This window comes from Scatophagus argus, chromosome 19 (genome assembly GCF_020382885.2).
Source record: "Scatophagus argus isolate fScaArg1 chromosome 19, fScaArg1.pri, whole genome shotgun sequence".
NCBI classification, from domain to species: domain Eukaryota; kingdom Metazoa; phylum Chordata; class Actinopteri; family Scatophagidae; genus Scatophagus; species Scatophagus argus.
In genome coordinates, this window is record NC_058511.1 from 11,722,676 (window position 1) to 11,744,531 (window position 21,856).

Consider the following 21,856-nt stretch of genomic DNA (forward strand, 5'->3'; position numbering starts at 1 on the left):
AAATCATGAATCAGCTTCTATTAAGAATCCACCTTCCTCATTTCTGCATAAAATCCTTTCTAAGAACTAAGACCTGTTAAAATACCCAACATCCTCTATCGTCATGTCCACCTGCCCCAGGGAGAGGCCCGCTTCCATTGGCTCAAAGGACAGCCAATGAGCTGCCGTCTCAGCAGTCTGGGGGAAGGCCATTCAAATGATGTGGCTGAGTATTCATGAGGTCCAGCTTTGCTTGGAGAACCTTGTCACACACAGCGAGCTACGGTCACAACAGTCAGGACTTCAAAGGCAGCCAGCAGCCAGGGGCTGTTGGTGAGAAGTGTGAGTGACAGGAAGACAGACGCAGGGACAATGAGACGGGCTGAGAGTGTGACACAAGGGCAGTAGATGGAGACAAAGTTTGGAGGCGTAATAAAGAGAGAGTGACAAACAGTGCAGTGAGTGATTCTTAAATCTGTAGAGGAGAAGCAGACAGGAAAAGACGTCCTCGGACACAACATTTTTCCTCCTGTTCGCAGCATGGTGGTAGAGTGCACATGGATTTAGTCGACCTCTACCTCCCAGAGTGTTTCACCTACCACTTTGACACAGAGTAAGTACTTTCGCTCTGCAAAATGACTAAACTGAGCAGTGAGGTGTATACTCTTAAGATGAACAAGTGTCACACACACTGAGCTCAGACTGTGTGAGAAAGTTATCGTAGTAATGACTGACTGCTTCCTTATTTGACCTGTGGGGCTTTATGTGTGTGTCCTATGACTCATAAAGTTTCTGCTCGTGCTCACATATTTGCTATTTTTTTCTGTTTGTGCTGTACACGTGTTTACTTACTGCTTTGCCTTCTCATGGTGACACATTTGTGTGCTTGATATAAATAGAATTTTGTGCGTTATGAGAGTTGGAGTGTGAGAACCAGGATCCACGTAGATCGAGAAAATCGTGAGTGATGGAGAACTCCAGTGATTCATCTGCTGTGCTTAAGCATCATCACTTTTCCCTGTGTCTTTATATTTGCTCCTCCACTGGTTACAATTTACAGTCTCATTATTTTTTTTTTCAGAGAAATGCACATATGTAGCTTAAACATTTAACATGATCCCTGTACTTGCCATTTACCTTCATTATTATTTAGCCAGTCTAAATTAATTTGCCATTAATTACCAGTAGGCCAGAGTTATTTCTGATAACCCTGACAACTATTTCCCTTAGCAATTAATCATGTGATTGTTGACTTATTCATCGTACAGTCTATAAAATAAAAAAATAAAGAAATTAAAGTGATATAAAACAGAAAAAAGAAGAAAATGCTCACAGTTTAGCTCATCAAAATAGATTCTGCATGTTTGCTTTAAATGTTCTCAAACTATTAATCAGTGTTCAGAATAGATGCTGATTTTCCTTCTGTTGACTGACATCGATTGATCGAGTAATCGCTTCAGCTGTAAGTGTAATAGCAAAGGATTTACATCAGTCACATCAAAGAGGAAAGTTCTTGTCTCTGTGCCTTTGGGGAGTTTGGTGTGGAAATTTGTTTGCATTACAGTTGTCATTGTGTAGCATGTTTGTTTGTTGATAGTGAGGGCGAGTGGGTAAGACCAGTTCAGAGGAAACCATAGTCCTGGTGTCAGCTCATCCAAAGCTGGTAAAAATCTTCCCCCGCAGACATACGGACAAAAAACCAAAAAAACAAAGCAAAGCCTGTGACAAGACGTGCAAAGCAGCTGTTTAATTACCCCAAGACTGCTTTTTGATTGCCTTTCTTTTCTGTAATCATAAAAAAAAAAAATGTCTTCGTTATGATCACTGCTGCTTTTTATCAGCTGTGGTATAATCACTTGGCTCTGAGAACCCATCTCATCAAGCATTTTAGAATTGAAATTAACTTCCTCCAGCAAAGAAAGATCAGGAGAACTCAGATACAGACAGACAGACAGACAGACAGGTGAAGACCATGAAGACATGTGGATGTACAAGTTGGCTGATTGATGGTGACAGAAGCAGCCAGATAAAGAATGGGAGAAAAGGTGGCGATGGCTGCAGATGATCCCCTGTGTGGCACGCTATCCATGTTTCAAAAGCCTGTGGGTACAAGCTCCAGCCACAGGCACCTCGTCTCCCAGCTAACAGCCTCGTCCAAAGCCTGACTAAGGCTCTTAGGGTTGGCTGGGGGTGCCACTGATCCCTGCTCATCTCCTACTGGCTCATTAGTGAAAAAACACTACTGAGACCCCACTGACCTAAATAGCTGCACCTCGGGGTTGGGGTTAGAGCTGAAAGGTTAGTCAACAGGACCTCAGAAATATTTGCCTTTTTTTGTCATATTGTGTGCAGAATCTCTATCGCTTTGCATTTTATTTTCACTTCCCCAAAGCCTTTTCTTCACTCTGTTTTCTCTGTATTTGTTGGTCAGCTCCCTCTTACTTTCCTTCCCTCCCTGATTTCTTCCCTCCCTCCCTCCCTCCTTCATCTGTTGGTTCATTGTCTGCATTATGACACTGCTCATTTGAAAGTGAGTGTTGCCCTCTCTCTTTTTCTTTCAACACCCCCAGGTTAATGAGCCACAGGACTGCCCCTTTCTTTCTGTTCCCGTCCGGCCTTTTCACACTCCCTCTCTCTGTCTGCCTCTCTTGTAATTTCCTCCCGTCTCTCTTCTTCTTCTCTCTTTTTTTTCCTCCTTGTCGTTTCACGCTGCATTTTGGTCTTTGTTGCCAAGGTGCAATCAGAGTTGTTTTGGACACAAAGGAGGTAAAGGTATGATAACTTTGAATGCCCACTGGCACACACACACACACTGATTTATCTGCTGCTGCTGCTATTGCACCAACCGTCTTTTGATGGGCTTTTGTATATTAGTAATCTGTCAGAGTGAATACTACATCACATCTGATCACCCCACTCTAAAGTCATTTCATTATGAAAGCACCCCCCCCCATGCATTATAATGGGAGAGTACAGAGAATACCTAACTCCGTACCTGTCACAGACTTGACACAGCAATATGGACGGCTGTGATGGATAGCCAATAAGTAAACCCGCGAGTCACTTTAAGAGGAAACTGAAATCTCTTCACTGTACTGTTTTTATAGTCTTCAAAGTGGATTGGAGAGGTGAATGATGGAAAGGGAGGAGGGGGGGAGAATTCTTGTTTGTTGGTTATTTTGGTAAAATTTGGGTGTTAAAGACTTGAGCAGGGTGTTGTGGGAAATGTTTCAGTTCTGGTGCTGGTACGATACCTGCATTTCATAACTACGTGATATTTTTTTGGAAATCTCATCCTTAGGGATGTTGACACGATTTTCCAAGAAACTGTCAAATGTTTACAGCTGCACTTATATATTTATGCTCACAATTGATCAAATCAGCAGGTGTAACAGAGAGTTATCATCTAATCTACATAGCTTTTAAGCATCCTAAACTAATTGTTTTGACTTTGTTTTGACGTATTGCACACGACTTCCACTTTTGATTTACTCTCATCACTCTCCTTGACATCGTTTACAGCCCAAGAGGGAAATGTTTTCAGTCAGAGAGCTAAATTCATTGTGTGGTACCTGCCAAGCATCAAATAAAAGATGACCAGATGACGTTAACCAAAACAGAACTAAAAGCAGAGTGAATGTTGACAAATTCATCAGATAATTCAAAACCACAACTCCAAACAAATGCTAATGTTGTTCTTTGTCCACTGCATGTGTAAACAGGCAGTTATTTCAGACTGACAAGATCAGGCTACTGTCTAAATAATTGAAGAGATGACCATAATCTCATTTTCACCAGGAGTCGGTATATTGTATGTATAAATTCGCCAGTCAGATCTGATTTTTTAAAAAATAATAATAAGGTTTTAAATGCTTTTTCCCCTTAAGGTTGGTCCTCTGCTACACACGCGCAAGGTAACACCACAATCTTTTTACGGTTCAATCCAGAGTGCTGTGGCATGATGCCGTCAACCCATCCCTTTTTCAACACGAGATAACATGGGTAACAATCCTGAGCAACTGCACAGCCACCTTCCCGCCACCAAGCGGTTGAAACTGTTGTGCAGCAACATGACTGGCTGTCATAAATAGATACAAGCAGTTGAACAGTAACTTCACCTAAACTGCAGTCTAAAGTTATGATATCAAAACTTGACCACAGAAGATTCAAATTCAGTTCCACTTTGATACTGCGTTCTATGGACATATTTCTATCTGTGCAAAATAGTATTCAGGTTTGATACCCAGCCTCACATATGACAGCAGTTGTTGGCTCCCCTGATATCTTTACTTTTCGGTCTGTCTCTTACTGTCCGTCTGTGGGTCTGTTGGTGGGTTTGTAGAGGGGGTCAATAGCGTGTGCCCATGGTTTACCCTGGGGGTGGTTAAAAGCAGTCAGTTTTTTTGCCTACCAAATGTCTTGCGGCCGAGAAAACGCTGATTTACATGACAGGAAACAGACTGACTTTGATCCACCTCACCAGGCCAAGATGAGAGTGAGAGAGACGTACGGCTGTAGGGATACTCAGTGTGTGTGTGTGTGTGTGAGAGAGAGAGAGAGAGAGAGAGTATGTGTGTGTGTGTTTCCCTGCATGTGGAAGAGTGTGACAGAGAGTGAGACAGCAGAGGGCTTTTTAAAGTTGGCCTGGCGACAAGCAGTTGCATGCAAGTATGTGTTGGGGTGTTTATGAAGACACTTGCTTTAAAATGTGTCTGTAAGTGTGTGTGCAGGGAGCTTGAACATGTTCCTCATCACGTGAACCTGAAGAGCATGTAGAGAAGTGGGAGACTGTCTATGATTTTTATTTTTACATGCACACATGAATGCCTGACACCACAATGTGAGTGTGTGTGTCTTCAGGATGTGTGTGTGTGCGAGCAAAGAACACATGCCTGTGAGCCTACTGTACACTTCAGCTGGTTTCAGATGCTTTTTTTCTCCTTGGTGTGGTGACAGAGAGTCTGTTGTGGTCACATTGCAATCCAATAATAAAGTAATGATACGCACTTTGACATGCAGACTTAGAAAGAAGATTTATTTCAAGCAGTTATAATGGACGTATTCTTAGAAAGTAATCCTAAAAATATGCTGTTAATGCCAGGACACACGACATGTGTCATGTCATTAGAAAGATTGAGATAATTTTCAACAGAAAGAAAAAAGTACACTGTACGCTGTTTTTCAGCCCCATGCCAATACTTTTGGCTTAATGCTTACCAAAGCATACCAGTGCACAAAGCAAAGTCTGTAAAGACATGGTTGGATGAGTCTGGTGTGGAAGAACTCGACTGGCCCACACAGAGCCCTGACCTCAACCCCATCCAACACCTTTGACTTGAAATGGGACAGAGATAGGAATCCAGGCCTTTTTGTCCAACATCAATTCTTGACCTCACTATTGCTATACTGCATGAATGGGCAAAAATCCCCACAGAAACACAGAAAGCTGACTACGTATTTAGCATGCAATGTTATTAAAATTCCATTTGGCGTAATGGTCAAGTGTCCCAATATTTTGTTCATATAGCATATTTTGTTCTTGGAACCAGTGATCTCAGTTGCTGCATTTCAAAGCATTTGCTGTTACATCACTTAATGCTTTTTTAAAGCAATATCTTCATATTTTCTATAACAGTGAAAATGAAAGCTCTTAAGTGTTGAAATAAACTGTTAGCTGTTGTAGGCTGGAGTGTTTGAGAAGTATGATGAGCAACTAAGGGACACAAAGACAATAGAGAGAGATTAAAAGGCAGAGACAAAATATGTGTGCAAATGATGACCGCGTTTAAATTGAATGTACTGGCGATGTTGATTGCTGGTTTGGACATTTTCATAGGTTTGCTTAAGCCACCTCCTTCTTTGAAAACAAAGCAGTGTAATGGACAGCAGCTTTGCATATGTGGGAAATCACAAACGGCTGGTTTAGATAGGCCTAAGATGGATGAATGCATGAATGAAGATGTGGATATAGTTACAGCTTTGAGAGACTGATGAGGATTTAAAAGGTACAGTCGAAAGAAATAGGAGCTTTTAAAGTGTTTTCAAGAAAATTTCAATTAACATAAATGATGATGTATATTGATAGAAATAATTTATGGAAATTATTTTTTCCCAAGCTACTATTAAATGATTACTATCTGTGTAAATGATGCCTGACTTAATAAAACAAATCCCAGCCTACAGAGTTGAAGGTCAATTACCAGTCATTAATATAGCAATACCAAGGTGACTAAAGCTTACCTGAATGTCAAACCTCTCACCATTATGAACATGTATTACATTAAGGTGCATATGCAATCAAATTTAATACATTGTCCTGTCTTCCTCTCTGCTCTTTTTCTCCCAGACATCTTGACAGGATGTCAGTGAGGGGCTTGGACCCCACCTGTCCTTCCACTATAAAGCGAGAGGCCTCCAGCCCCAGCCCCAGCTCTCAGGGCGACGTCAGCCCTGCCCAGCCCAGCCCTGGAAGCTCTTCCTCAGACACAAACTCCAGCTACGGGCCCCTGATCAAAGGCCAACATCAATGCAATGGGCTTGACTCACCAGGCCTTTATGGTCACACAGCAGGGTTGGCCAGCAGCGTCGGAACAAACAGGTTGGCGTTTGCATTATGTTGAGCTATGTTTTGTGTGTTACTATCTGAGCACATTTCTCTTAATTCCTCTCCTTCACTTCCTCCCTTCTTCTCTGTCCGTTCTTAACCACCTCCTATCCAGGAGGTTTGGAGATGAAGAAAGCCCAGTGAAGTGTGAATTCATGCTGGGCACAGTGGCTAAGCGGTTGTGTCTGGTGTGCGGTGACGTGGCCTCGGGCTACCACTACGGTGTGGCCTCCTGTGAAGCCTGCAAGGCCTTCTTCAAGAGGACCATCCAGGGTAAGAGGAAGACACACACACACACACACACACACACACACACAGAGAGAACACACATTTACATACAGAACCATGCTCAGTTTTATACTTAGTAGCAGAGTTTATTGTGCATCACTGATAATGCCTTCCTGCATCATATAAACCTGTTTTACAAGCAACACGTTGCAGATGCAGTCGCACCCTGAGCATTTGTTTGGGTATAAACAAGCCTCGATCCATTCCACCTTCCAGCTCTCAAACTGCAGAAAGGTTTTAAATAAAGACCTGTTTGCAAACAGCTGATATGCAGTTAAACTTGAAGCGTATGGTGTATATAGTCAACATGTTAGAGTTTGGGCTTTAAAGCTTCAGATAACATATGGCGCTGACTGTGTGTGCATCCGCTTCAGCCCTGAAATCTGTCAGTAGTGAGAGCCAGAGGAAAGCATTGTGGGTGTTTTGAAAGGATCGTCCTGTGCTTTGCCGGCTCGCGGCCCAGGTCGAGGACCTGGCAGGCTGCGCTGTGTTTAGGCCTCTAGAAGTTGGCCACTGTGGACAGGTTCAAAGGGCAAACAGGATGAGAGGCTGTCGGATCAAACAGGGAGATCTGATGTCTGGCTCATCAGATACTTCCTGTTTCTGATTGAGGGAGGCAGCTGAGAGCGCCTGCAGCTGGATGGATGCCGTCGGGCTTAACGTGCACATTTGGCTGCCATGACTATTACTCCCAGTTACGTGCTAGAAGCGTTTTTTTTTTTTTGGCGGTTGTACTGATTATGAACTATGAAACTAACATTAATGAGAATGTTTAAAGGTGCATTCCACTGATTTAACGCCTGAAATTTGGTTTACTCATCATAAGGAGTACTTCACAGCCTGTGAAGTAGCCCATTGATTAATGTCCTCTGTAGCTGTGGAGGGAACATGTATGAGAAAATAAGTCTGGTGATGTCATAGTGATGTCATCAAGGTTATCTCAGTTTCTGTTTAAGATTACAAATTTCTAACAGAAACCCTGGGTCACAACAACTGTGGGTGTGGAATTTGACAAGCAGACACGGTCTAATGAAAGACCCTTACCAGTTGCATTCTGGGAAATGTGTCCACACCAGGGACTAAAAGTCAGGACATCTCTGTCTCTACAGCGTCAGTTTTGACCGTTTAAATCTCTGTCTCATGAATCTCACGACTCTACGGAAGTATCTTACTAAATCATTGGAGTACCCCTTTAAGCTCTGATTTTTTTCAAAAAGAAATGAAGAGATGATTAATGATAATGTTTAATTATTTCTGAATTGTCTCCATTCTCCATCTTATGTTTGTGCTTTTCTTTCTCTCTTCTCTTCCAGGCAACATTGAATACAGCTGCCCAGCATCCAATGAATGTGAGATCACTAAGAGGAGGAGGAAGTCCTGCCAGGCCTGCCGATTTGTGAAATGTCTGGCTGTGGGCATGTTGAGAGAAGGTCAGCTATACACCGAAAATCACTTTAAGACCTGGGTCAAATCAGTGTTTGAGCTGTTTTTTCAGGGATTGATCGGTTGGTAGACTTGGCAGGAGTTCAAAACTCATGCTTTAGACAGTTGAAACAGACAAAAAGCACCTGGAGAGTGACAGCTAACACAAGTCTGACTGCAATTTCTTTGTTGTGCGTTGCTGAAAACAATATGCCGATTACCAGCTGAGATTCTCACAGTTTCTCACCTGATAAACTGGTGATGGCATACTGTGATTCTGTGGACTCCAGTGAAACCTAAAACTTTTGACAGTTAAACTTCAGCCGCTTAGTGCCAGCTGTGGCGCGTGTGTGTATGTGTGTGTGTAGGTTTGTGTATGGGTAGTAAACACAGAGCTGAACAATGCATAGACATGTCTTTGAAGGGGAGGAGAGGGCTACTGACTGTTCGATTGTGTCAGTCTTTACTTCACCGGTGCTCCTCTGAAATAGCTTCTGGAAATCTGCCAGCGTGTTTGTGTCAGTCTGTCTGCAACACTGAAGCAGCAAGTGAGATAAATGAAGGAGACATAGTTAGGGGCACGTTAAAATTAAAATGTAGCGACTTTTCAAGTTTAGATTTTAAGTTTATAAGTAGGGAATTTAATGAGAAGAGTAACCTAGCCAACCCAGTTTACTACTTTGTGATAGAAAGCAAACTCAAAGGTTGAATAAACATTGAAAACTCTTTTGCTTTAACATTCAAACACTTTTGTGCAGTCAATCTCTGCTGTACAAAACTTGATTATGTATGCTCAGAAATATGGATGAAGAGTCGTGACATGTATACATACCGCACAGAGAGTCTGTGACAGCAGTCAGGTGCTCTTTTAGTCCGACTGTGTGCCTGTCTGGTGACATATTGTTGTCCAGATTTAGAAGTGACTCAAAAAGGAAAACATTAGCGACCTCCTACTGTACTGGCCACTTGCTGCATGCTGTGTAGAGATGATAATAAAGAGGGGACAGAGAAGATAAAGTGTGTTTTGAGGAAAGAGGAACAGAAAACTTGCATGTCGTTTGCTGTCACTTAGCAGCTTTTCAGCTCAGCCACTAACGGAAAAATTATTTTTTATTCAAAAAATATTCATAACCCGACTCCTGTCTCATAACTGTCTGTACACCATGCTTCTGTTATCCTGTGACAGAGGAAACACAACAGGCTGCAACAGCTTCTTTTTGGACTCTTTGTTCCCTCGGTTGCCAGCGCTGACAAGTCGCCTTGCTAACAGTCAGCTGCGTGAATTTACAAGTCAAATTTGTTAAACCTGAACTTGAAGTTAATTGATTTTAATGCAAAATTTTGCCAGTTTTCCCAAATGGGACCAGGCCTTCCTATAAAGCTGCATGTTAGCCCATCTTATTTGGAAGAGAAAAGTGACCTGTGAAATCATAACCCAATTGGTCTGTTGTAAACATTCTATACGGGCCAACCTGCAGCACATATCAAATCATGTCATATCAGTGCAATGAGAGATAATTACAAACATTTTGGTTTTACCTTCAAATAAAATGATAATGTGGCTGAACGGTTTGACTTGTTTGCAACCCCGTGTGATTGTCTGACCACTCGTCAGACGTGGTTGTGTCGGTGTCACCATATTCTCCACTATCAGCAATTACTTTCATAAGTACAATGTTGTCATAACCAATAGAAGTGGTGGCCAAAACCATGAAAATAAGATCCTGGTTATAATAAACTGGAATGATGCTTTAATGTCACCTACTCATCTCCAGCATCTGTTTATTGCTTCTGTGCATGTTCCTAAATATGTGTGTGTGTGTGTGTGTGTGGGGGGGGGGGGGGGGGGGGGGGTACACAGAATTATAGCATCTTTACACTCGTATCAGTTTGTGTATATGAGTTAGTTTAAATGTGTCACATTTATGCCCACACCTCTGTGTGTTTTTGCCAATGTGTGCATGCCCTTTTTCTAAATTAGCTGCTTTTAATAGGGTTGGGCCATCAACAGCATCCCAGGCTGCCTCTCAACCCCACCGCCCCTCGCCACCCCCCTTTTGCTTTCCCTCCCCCATCGTAAATTCCTCCAGATGCCTTGTGGGATTCCTGGACCTCCGTGAAATGCGAACTGCCCCTCATAACTCCTGTCGTAAGCGCCCTCGTAACGCGCTTCACCGTGTCTCATAATGCCCCTGTTCCCTGGAGAGGACGCAGTAAAGGCTGAGACAGAGGAGCTGTGAGGTTTAATGGGGAGAGTCAGAGCCATATTAAACACACAGCTAAAAGACATATAGACCCCAGGCAGGATTTGATTAAGCCCTGTTTAGTGCTCAATTCTCCAGTTGCTGTCGCTTCTAAGGGCAGTAAACATGTAAAACATGTATGTTAGCAAAAATCTGTGCAGTATTTCAAATATACAATATATCATACAGATGTAATTGTGTGACCCTGTATTTTGACAGTTTATGTTCTCTGGAAATATGGTCAGTGGTGCAGTAATACCTCTATTTGTCTCCTCTTCACTGTCTCATCCCCACTTCCTGTCGGCTGAAATTGTTTGGTCTCAGGTGTGCTAATCATGCTGTGTTAATCTGTGTTCTGAGAAAAGCGTCAGAACAGAGTGGAGGGACTATGTGTGTGTTTCGCCGCCAACTTTCCAAATCCTTTTCATTGGTTAACAAGAAGCAGCGTGCAGGGAATGTAACGCCACTGTATCGTTGGGAGCAGCCATGTGTACATTTGTCACAATATCTGAGAAGCGTGGGATTGTTTATACTGAACACATGCTTGTGGTGACAGCAGCAGTGATGGAGGTGAGGGGCAGTGCTGCTGCAGGGGTCAGTCTGGATCGGGGGCTGAATGTCAGTGTTCCTGATCCTGCTGCACTGTGTGCGTTTTGGGAACCTGTAAAGCCTCTCATTCTAAGATCCAGACACCCTCAAAAGAAGGCTGAGTGATGGAAGCGGCAAAAAATAGATCAATGTCTGAGTAGTCTGTGTTTATCGAACTCTGATGGGCTGTACAGACGGACAGGAAGGAGGTGTGTGTGTTTGTTCTGTTATCCACCAAAGCTATTCTCGGCCTTTTGGTTGTCAGCACATTCCACTGTGAAGAGTTACACTCAGCTCAGATGTGTGTGTTTGGAAAATTGTCACATCTGAGCACAAACACACACACACAAACACACACACACACACAAATAAACCCATAAAAAACACACTTTTCCTACATCTTGAACAACCAGAAGTTCTGTAATTAAATTATATAATTTTATTTATTTTGTGTCAAATCTGATGACAAGACACATGTAAGCACCCTCATCCCTCATCTCACACTTCAGAGTGCCACCTGCTGAGTGCCCAAGATAATCCACACTTACTATTTGCCCCTCATGACATCACCTGAGGGTCAGGGGGCATTGGGTTTATCTGACCAATCTCATCTTTAAAACCTTACTCATTGTCTTGAGTATGACCTGTTCTCTTCATCCTCTTAACTCCAGAACTGCCAACTCATGGCATGGCTATTCCTTTTAACAAAACAACCCCAACTCAACACCAGTTTACTACCTTTTCTCTCAACCACATTGCACCATCTACATCAGCAATTTGCTCATTTTTCACATAGATGGATCTGTTGATGTCTGAACCTTGTGTTATAATATATATATAAGTCTTATAATTTAATTCATAACACTATTTGGACTTTTTGATAAAATGTGTAACAGCAGATCTAAAAATGACTTTATCTTTGTTATACATTCTCCTGAGTTTTGTGCCTACATTATCCTAAATGTTTCTAACAATGTCCAAACCCAGAGAAATCTGTAATTTTAATCAGGCTAAAGGGGCGTTTCATTTGGTCGCCCTGTCACCATAACTTCCAGGAGAGTCTGAAAGTGAGGAATGAAGTCAGTGAATGTGACTGAACGTGACATGAATATGTGAATGTCTTTTGTTTTCTTATTAGGAGAATTTTCTTTATTTGTCCCACAGTGGGGAAATTTGCGTTGTCACAGCAGCACAAGCACAGCAATAAGGTGCAAAGAAGTTGAATAAGAAGTATGCAGAAACTATACAAAGTAGATTCTTGATATTTACAACTAAAATTCTTTCCAAGGAAGGAAAACTGCACAAAAGAAAAAACACACACAATATAAAGTGACGTCAGAGCAGTACAGAAAGTTACAGCTAAGGTTACCACATTGCACCTGACCTGTTGAAGTCATTACACATATTTATTGTGCACAGAGTAGGAGCTGCTGTAACAGGCAGCCACTCGTGCAGCGCCATCTTGAGTTACATTATTATTAAGAGATCCCTAGCAGCAGAAGCTACATACTATGCATTCAATGTTGAACAATTTTGTTTTTGGAGCTTCCACCACTGATAAGCATATTTACATACTGAACATGGGCATGAGAATGAATCTGGGTTGGTGACACATTCACAAAGTGATTCACTTAATTTGGTTTATCATCCAACTGAAGGGTAGTTCAAAGAGTGTTTGGTATTTCTTTCTTATGCGCTTATTACTTATTAAAAGTTTACTATGGTTATTTAAGCTTATTTGCTTAATCATCACTATATGGGTGTATTTTGATCAAATTGACAGATTTGATACCATTTTCCAATTGTGTCTCGACCCCATCACAAACGATTCAGAAGAACGTTTAAGGAAAAATTTAAATACAAAAATCTCAAATCTAAAATATATTTTGTTACTTCTGATAGTGTGATGCAACAGCTGAGTGTGATATTTGAGAGTAGCCTTATGGAAGGGCCCACTAGCTTACAGTGAAGGTCACGGGCCACGTCCTCACCCCATCACTTTGTTATGGGTGGTCCCCTTCTTTCCATTGTACCTTCCTCCTATCTCTTCTCATGGTACATTAAGTAATAAAGCAGAACTTCAATAAAATTGTTGTCATGGTAATAGCTTCACTATATAATGACACTTTAGAAACCAATGACGCTGACAACTAAGAACCTTTCCATAAACTGATACAACCCTACAGCACATTTTACACGCCTGATTAAGAGGACGTTGTGTTATTTAATGTGGATGTTCATGCAAACTCTCCATAAAGATATGCATTAGTAAGAACAAGTACAGGAGGCAGCCGGCTCAACAGGATGGAGTAGCAATGCGAGGTGTCAAGTGGGAAAATAATTCCCTTGGAGTGTCTCTTTCAGACGCGAGTGCTGTTATTGATCTACCCAGGGCCACTATGGCCGTTTACACTGTGCAGATCAGGTAACCCAACACCACCACTAAAGAGACGCTCTCAGTGACTGTCTCACAGGATGTGTGTGTTTCTCCTCCACAAACATGAATCCAGTCAGCTTTTCCTTATCTAACTGCCCCTACACACACACTCTTAACACTGGCAGGGTGACAAGGTTACCACAATGCTTGTTAAGATGAGCAGTTGTCATCAGTTGCTCTAAAGTTGTTGGGTGTCATGTTTCAGGATGCGCGCTGCTGTGCCATTAGCTGTTTGAACTGTGTCAAATACATACAATACAGGACTGACATGTTGTCTGTTTAGATAAGTTTGTTGCTGTTTTCATCAATGCTAATGAAATATGATAAATTACAGTCATCTCAGTTCAAAGTTCTCATCTGCTCACCTGATGTGATTACTTTTGGATTACTAATCAAACAAAATCATAATTTCAGCGAGTTCTCTTTTACATCCGGATGGCTTTTTAATCTTTAAATCAAACAACAATTTCTTTTTCAGCAGTATTCTAAACACCATTTTCCATGAGTAAAAAATATTATGAAAGATTATTAGTATTATTATCATTCAATTTTTTTTTTATTATCAGCCACTTTTTTTGTAACCATATAGTCAGTGCATGTGAGTGAATGTTTTATGTATTTAGCACTTTCCCTGTGATATAAGGGCACCCGGGCATGCAGGCTATATTTAGACTGTTTATGCCATATGCATCATTAATATCTTGTGTTTGTGTTTCTGTAGGTGTGCGTTTGGACCGGGTTCGAGGTGGAAGGCAAAAGTACAAGAGGAGAATAGACGCAGAAAACAGCCCGTATCTGCATCCACAGAACGCCTTGCCTCAGAAAAGAACATGTACGATTACACGCATTAGCATTAACACACATAACTGCGGTGCATTATAAGATAAGATGAACTTTATTGATCCCGCAGTGGGGAAATTCACTTGTCGTGGCAGCACACAGGAACAGAAGAAGAGTACAAAAACAGTTACAAAAATATAGAGGTAAAATAAATTAACAATTTACAAGGTACAGTAAACACAGTACAATATACAGCTATGTACAAGTCCTCATAAGGGAGGAAAAGGGGACTAGACCATAGAATTATATAGTCTAACAGTATTATTGTTAATAATGGAATTCCTTTATATGATATGACAGTCTCTGATTTCATTTACTTTCTGTGTTGTCTGTCATAGCATTTAACTATTTTTTTTATAGCTGATATTTGCTAATTTAAAAAAAGAAAAAAAAAACAGCCCCAAAATGCCTTGCAATTTTCAGATAAGCCTGTTGGTTTGCAAAAGGCCTATCTAGCCATTTCATTACATCTCATAAAGGAACACGTTATATCTTATGATTCAAAATCACACATTTGGAGCTGTGTGGTTTTCACTGGTCAAAAATCATATTTCATTGAATAAACTGCAGCAGAAATACAATATTTTATTAGTGGTGGAGATAACTTGGCTCTCTCAGACTTTAAAACACAACTACTGACCACTGATGGTCGTCTTGCTAGTGATGCATTCTGTTTGTGAGTTTGAATATTCATGTATTAAAATAAATATCAGCAACAGCATTTCTCAAACGACTCTAACCTTTTTAAACACGGTCGTTTCAGATGGTGTTTGTATGCATGTGGCTATTTTAACTGGCTATATGATATCTCATTGAGATTATCTGATTAAATATTCTAATTTCAATCCTCCTCCCTCAGTCACTGTTGGCAGTGCAGAAGAAAACAAGGTGGTGTCGCTGCTGCTGGTGGCCGAGCCAGAGGGCATCTTCGCCATGCCGGACCCCACTGTACCTGAGAGCGACATCAAGGCGCTGACCACACTGTGTGACCTGGCTGACAGGGAGCTGGTGGTCAACATCGGCTGGGCCAAGCACATCCCAGGTATGATTCAGGCTGAAAGCCCCGGGCCCAGTCAGTCAGTCAGTCAGTCAGTCAGTTGTTCGCTCACACAATCAACCACACACATTAGCTCACATTAAGTCTATAATCAGATCACAGGACGAGATTGTTGTGACTTGAGGTTGCCAAGACAGTCGCTGGACGCCCGGAGGAGAGGGCATGTTGAAGTGGCTGTATCTGTCATCCTTCGTGTGTGTGTGTGTGTGTGTGTGTTTGTAAGAGAGCCATGCCCTTGCTGACTAGTGTGTGCTTCTAATATATCAACCAGATGACCAGTGGCCACCTGGAAGTTTTAATTCATTTCCTGGGCCGTGGCTGCGTCTGAATTACGGAAATCCTCTTGACACTTGAAACACACTTAACTTCTCCTCTGTCACAAGCGCAGCACAAGGGATGTCCAGCGTTTTTCCTTTCCTTTGGATGAGAGAGTGGAAAGGAGAGGGGAAGTGCATTCCGACAGATTAGTGAGATTAAAACGCTGGTATGCAGCTATGTTGGCGGTTGTAATCGTATCGTGGCGGCAGGGCTTTGCCGGTCTGTTTGATACCTGGCTTTGGAGACTTTTAAAATACTCCCGCATGGAAAACAGCACTTGCATTTGAGTTTTGTTTGACAGTAGAAAAGTCAAATGTATGCTGAGTGAATGAATGCAACAAATAAAGTGTCGATCTGTATGTCGGTGCTAGTGCTGAAAACTTATTTAAGTGACAATGACAATATAACCTCACAAAGAACAAACAAGAAAGTAAATAAGATTACTTAAAGACAAAATAAAATGAGTAGGATTCCACCAGCGATTCAAATAATTAGACCGACAGTACCAGGACATTTAGAAACTGAAAGATACAGATGGCACGTAGAGTGTTTTTCAGGTTTTACATAGTCCCACTCCTCACTGCAGCTGTTTTTCCCCCATTTTGTATTGTGTGGAGTCTGTGAAGTATCAATTGCAATTACGATCTCACATAGCTCAAGTCTTTAAATTCCAAAAAATATTTCAATGACAAAGTGATCTTGGGTTTCAGTGATGCAGAGTAAACATACAGTAAACACATAACAGATGTGACACAATTGGACAGAGTGGAATAAGATGAGTTTTTTCAGTCTTAAGCCACTCAATAGGGAAACAAAAGGTGAAAAAATGTTAAATGTTAAGAATGGATATTAACTCAGTATACCGGAGCCATTGTCACGTCTCTTGATCTTCACTTCTGTCCTGTTTTCTTATCATATTTTTTTCCTCTAACTGAAGCCCTGACTAATCAGCTGTGGTTATCCACACCCAAAACATCACCAGGGAAACACCTGGGTTTTTTGTTGATGTCTGATCTCTGAAATGCTTACAAAACAAACAAAGCAGGTGTGTGTGTGTGTGTATCTCTACCGTATATGTCCTCGTATTTCTTCCTACACAGTGGACATGAAGCAACCGTTTGAGTGTGTGTTGGTGTTTGGTGTCCCTCATCAGCATTTCCATTGTTCTGTTAGAAAAGGAAGAAGAGCATCACCACCTCCTTCTCCCCCTCCTCACCCCCTCTTTCTTCTCGCTCCGCCCTGGGCTGTTACTGTCTTCCTCTTTTCTCCTGTTGCTGGCTCTTTACTGTCAGCGCACAAGACAGACGGAGTCGGACTGATGGGTGTATTTGTAGTCCTTTGCCAGTGGAGGGTTTGGCTGGGAGAGAGGAGCAGCGGTGAGAGGCGGCCATGTACACAGCAGATACTCACCGGGGGGTGGGGGTGGGAGGTGGATGTGCAGGAAGCCTGTATTCATCCAACTGTCAAGTAAATTGCATTTGTAATTTTGAAATGGCACAACCCCACCCCCCCAAACAAACAACAACAATAAAACTAACAAAAAATTAAATGCAACAAAGAATGAGTTGAAGAAGGTAAATTGGCTTCTCATGTGGAAAAGCATCACTGATGAATTTTTTCCACTTTATTTAATAACACAGGAGGAGAACAGAAGCAGAGAAATAAAATGGCAGATAAAGAGAAAAAAAGATGAAGAAAAAACTGAGAGGTCCTGAGATGACAGAGATCATTAGATAGAAGAAGAAATAGAAGGATGAGCCAATTGAATCATTCAAAGAGGTAAAAGAGACCAAGGCAGCTTAATGGACAGGAGACAAAGAAAGAAAGATAGAAGAAAAAAGAGACATAAAAAGAGAGAATAGATATTTACAAAAATACTGCCCCTTCCTAGCAGCGTAATGACCATGTCACATCAGCTCTGGATGAGTGGCAGGCCACACGGCCCCCATCGCTGGAAGGACCAGGTTCCTGGGCAAAGTGGCCCAGGCCATCTGAGTTCTTTGCCCAGGGGGAGGTGACTGTGATGGGGCTTCTGTCCTGGCTGCTCCCCCTCCTCTCTGTCTGCTCTTATCAGGCAGATTGACAGTGATGTGGTCTGAAGTCTGAGGGCCAGACTGGCAGATGAGCTGGCTAAAGACCAACTGCCCTCTTTGCTTTTGGCCTTTTTGAGTCCGTTCTGCAAGTTGGCTGTCAAATGTGTGTGTGTGTGTGTGTGTGTGTGTTTTGTGAGAGAGACTGTGGTGTGACAGTTGTTGTTGATATGGTACAAATAACACTGGCAAGACAATTTCCTGTCCTAACTGCCCTCAGAGCCCTTCACTTTGAAAAAAACATTGTCCCTGAAAACATAGCCTTCTCTCCTTATTGAAGGTTTAACTTGTATTGGTCCTTAAAATCTATCAATATATAGCCTGAGATTTCATCACACAAACTCACACAGGTCTCCGTCCCTGATCAATGATCCAGTGCCAGAATACTGATCCCTATCTACCAATGAAATTGTGCACAGACAGCGTTTCCAATCAATCAGAGACTGATAGTGGGGACAGGGGCGCCACTGACGTCCCCGTGGCGATTGTAAAGAGCAATGGATCCTGATAACGACCATTCATGGTGTCAAAAAATACACACGCCTCCCCATCCTCCCCTCGCTCTGTAAAATCATCTATTTAATTACAGTAAACGTGTGTGTGAGTGTGTGTATGCAGGTTTATGTGTGGGACGTGAGCAGGTTTAATTGCGCTCCTGTGGGGTGTAATTGTCAATCAAAGTGGGTGTGTCCAACAGTGTGTAATTAAATTCGCCACCTATTAACTCCCTCTGTCCTTTGTTATGCCCTTTGCAATGTCGTCCTATTATGAGGGAATCATTCTGATGCAAGAAAATCATGTAGACCCCACTGTTTAAACTGTATGTTGTTTTCATTAAACTAAACCTCCATTGACAAAAGTAAAAAGTCAATTCAAACCTAAAACACAGAAACTGATGATGATGGACTATTTTCAGCCCAGCTACAATGGTTTTTAACCAAATAAAGAAAAAGAAATAAAAAATCACTAATCAACAAATCATTAACAATGCATACTACTTAAAGGAACAATTCAAGATTATTGACTTTCTTGCTAATGCTAAAGCTATATTTAAATACTGAATGTGAGTTCAGGCATCTTCTGGAAACTGTGAGAAAATGTAAATTTAAATAGAAGTTGCTGGTTGAGGGAATGTGCATACAAATAATACTAATAATACTAAGAAGAAGAATTTCAACAAATTACTTTGTCTAATTAAAAGACAAATTTGTGCATTAGAGGATTTTTTTCCCCCTAGTGTGGGTCAGTCTTAGAAACATATTGGATCCTACAATTCCCATAATGCATACCCCAAATTTATGAAGCAGGTGTTCTGTCAGATTTTTTGCATTTAGAAAGCTTTATCTGTAAGAGGTTTCCCTATGTGGAGTTTCATTTTAATTTTTTTAGTAATGGGCTACTTTCTACTGTCATCTTTCTAGGCTTCCCCTCCCTCTCTCTGGCTGATCAGATGAGTCTACTGCAGAGTGGATGGATGGAGATTTTGATTCTTCGAGTGGTGTTTCGCTCACTGGCCTTGGAGGACAAGCTGGTGTATGCTGAGGACTACATCATGGATGAGGAGCAGTCAAAGCTTGCCGGGCTACTTGACCTCAACAACGCCATCCTGCAGTTGGTGAAGAAGTATAAAGTCATGGGGCTGGAAAAGGAGGAGTTTGTGGTCCTTAAAGCTATTGCGCTCGCTAACTCAGGTATTAAGTTAGTTATTACAGAGATTAGGCTCTTTGACTCTACATGGTCTTCTCAGTTTTTAGCCATGCAAGTGATGTAGCTCTATGTATGAAAATGTTGGTTAGTGGATTGGCAGTGCTGTGTCTAATTTTAGCCTCACAGAGCTCCCAGCTTAGCTGTAAATTCTTGTATTTACCTCAGTTTTATTTCTCCTTATAGACTCCATGCAAATTGAAGACTCAGAGGCAGTTCAGAGACTCCAGGATGTCCTTCATGGGGCCCTACAGGACTACGAAGTCATCCACCACCCAGAGGACCCTCGCAGAGCCGGCAAACTGATCATGACCCTCCCTCTCCTCCGTCAAACGGCTGCTCGTGCTGTCCAGCACTTCTGCAGCATCAAACAGGATGGCCGCGTGCCTATGCACAAACTATTCCTTGAACTTCTGGAGGCCAAAGCCTGACCCAAACACAGACCCGGCACAGGGGTTAGGATGGTAGAAAGTGAAGGAAAATGGGTGATGGTGTGGTTTGACACTATGTTTTTTCCATTTCAGCTTTGACAGTAAAGTTTTGAGTCTACAGGCACCAGAAGTATGTTCTGTGGACAAGCAGTGGGAACATATTTAGAGCAACACCCCTCCTTCTCCCAGCGAAACTTTGAATGGAAGTGAAAAAGCGGTTTAATTTGCATTTAGTGTCTTTGACGATGAGGATGTTGTCATCTTTGCTGTCCGTGACTCTAGATTAAGTGTGTTGACCTGTATTGGAGGTTCAAGACGGACGGAAATGCAGCATAAAAGCAGAGGAAATCGCCTTCTAGAGATATTTACAGTTACATGCCAAAAGTAGAGCTTCTTTTGTCAAAAGACCACCTGATACTTGAAGATCCTCGTGGATTATTTCTTCCATCTTGAAGCCTGTTAATCTGCATTCTAGTGCATTTAGAAAGCCTTTCAATGATTTGAGTTTCTTTGTCCTTTTTGTATAGGAAAGGTTAATGTCTCCCAAGAGGTAAGTCTTGCCAAAGAGTAAAGACTCATACTATTGAATAATACCAGCATACGTCCACAATATTATAACGTGGCCTGTAAGACATTCACATAAATCTGCATCCCTGCTGTGTTGTGTATCGCAAAAGTATCTATTCACTACATTCATATATAGACAAATAAAGGGAGACAATTAAGTGGTCAGAATCTCATAAAACAATAACTGGCCTCCTGATTTTGAGAAGAACATTTCAGGGAAAGAGTACTAAATGTCATGGTACAACTAGTGATATTTATTTAAAAGTGTCTCTGTTCAGTTGCTGTTTTTTATTTACTAATGTGGCATTAATGAAGAGTTGATTAAAGCAATTACAGTGAATGATACTTTTTTAAAAAGATTTTTAAATGATAGCATTGTAAAATAATTTTTTTTACTAGCTTCTCCGCTACAGCACTGATACATATGTATGCCACATTATGAAATTCAAGAATACATGATTATAATTGGGGTACGTACTTGAAGATAATAATGTAATAGAGTTGTTGTAGACCCACAGATATAACTTTAACCTTGTAAAATGGCTGCCATATTGTATAATCTGGATTAGAGAGGCATTGGGTGTCCTTTCTATGGTAGAAGTCTATGTGTAGGATGAAATTTGTGCACTATTTTTTCTTTTAGCCATAATGTTTGGGGAAACTGGTGATGGCGCTCTGTTAATCTGTTAGTGTTTCTGTGTGAAGAGTAGTTTTATCTGAAGTTTGTCCTTTTTTCCGCGCACATTAAATGAAGGGATTAAACTCTGAAGGAATCTCAGTACAGTGAATAAAACATCTTGCCCCTTAGTTTACTCAAGGTACTGTGACACTAACGTGCATATTTTTTGAGACAAGATCATAGCAGCAGTATGGCAGTTTAAATGTTTGTACTGTACGTTTTGCTGTATATACATCATGTCTTATGCCAACAGAGATGTTTAAAGATGCAAATAAGCTTTGTCTGGATGAGCTGTGCCGTGCTATTTCATTCTCAGGTGGATTCTTGGGCAATAAAGATCATCCCCTTAATGCAAATCCCATATCATCTGAGTGTCGTTTTTCTCAACAGGGAGACAGTGAAACACATTCATTAAGAGCTTGTAAGAGGGTGCACTCTATTCTGCACGCTCTGACAATAGATTGTCATTTCCAAGTAAGACCCATTATGGCACATTCAGGCCATCAGAGCCCAGTTGGATAGAGATTTATAATTAAAATGATAACCTAATGAAGTCTAGCAGTGGCTCTGGGGAGTGCTGGTCATCAGATGCCTGTTGAGGCTGACAGA

The 21,856-nt window shown here is 41.5% G+C and overlaps 1 protein-coding gene across 1 annotated transcript; it reads left to right on the top strand.

Moving 5' to 3' along the window:
- The first annotated feature begins 219 nt into the window (after positions 1–219).
- On the top strand, positions 220–21,603 carry LOC124050804 (estrogen-related receptor gamma-like). Its single transcript, XM_046373652.1, has 8 exons — positions 220–592; positions 6,326–6,577; positions 6,699–6,856; positions 8,185–8,301; positions 14,283–14,393; positions 15,261–15,443; positions 19,288–19,557; positions 19,757–21,603. Exons 1-8 carry the CDS (start codon positions 537–539, stop codon positions 19,999–20,001), a joined length of 1,392 nt encoding a protein of 463 aa, XP_046229608.1. The 5' UTR covers positions 220–536; the 3' UTR covers positions 20,002–21,603.
- Positions 21,604–21,856: the final 253 nt, after the last annotated feature.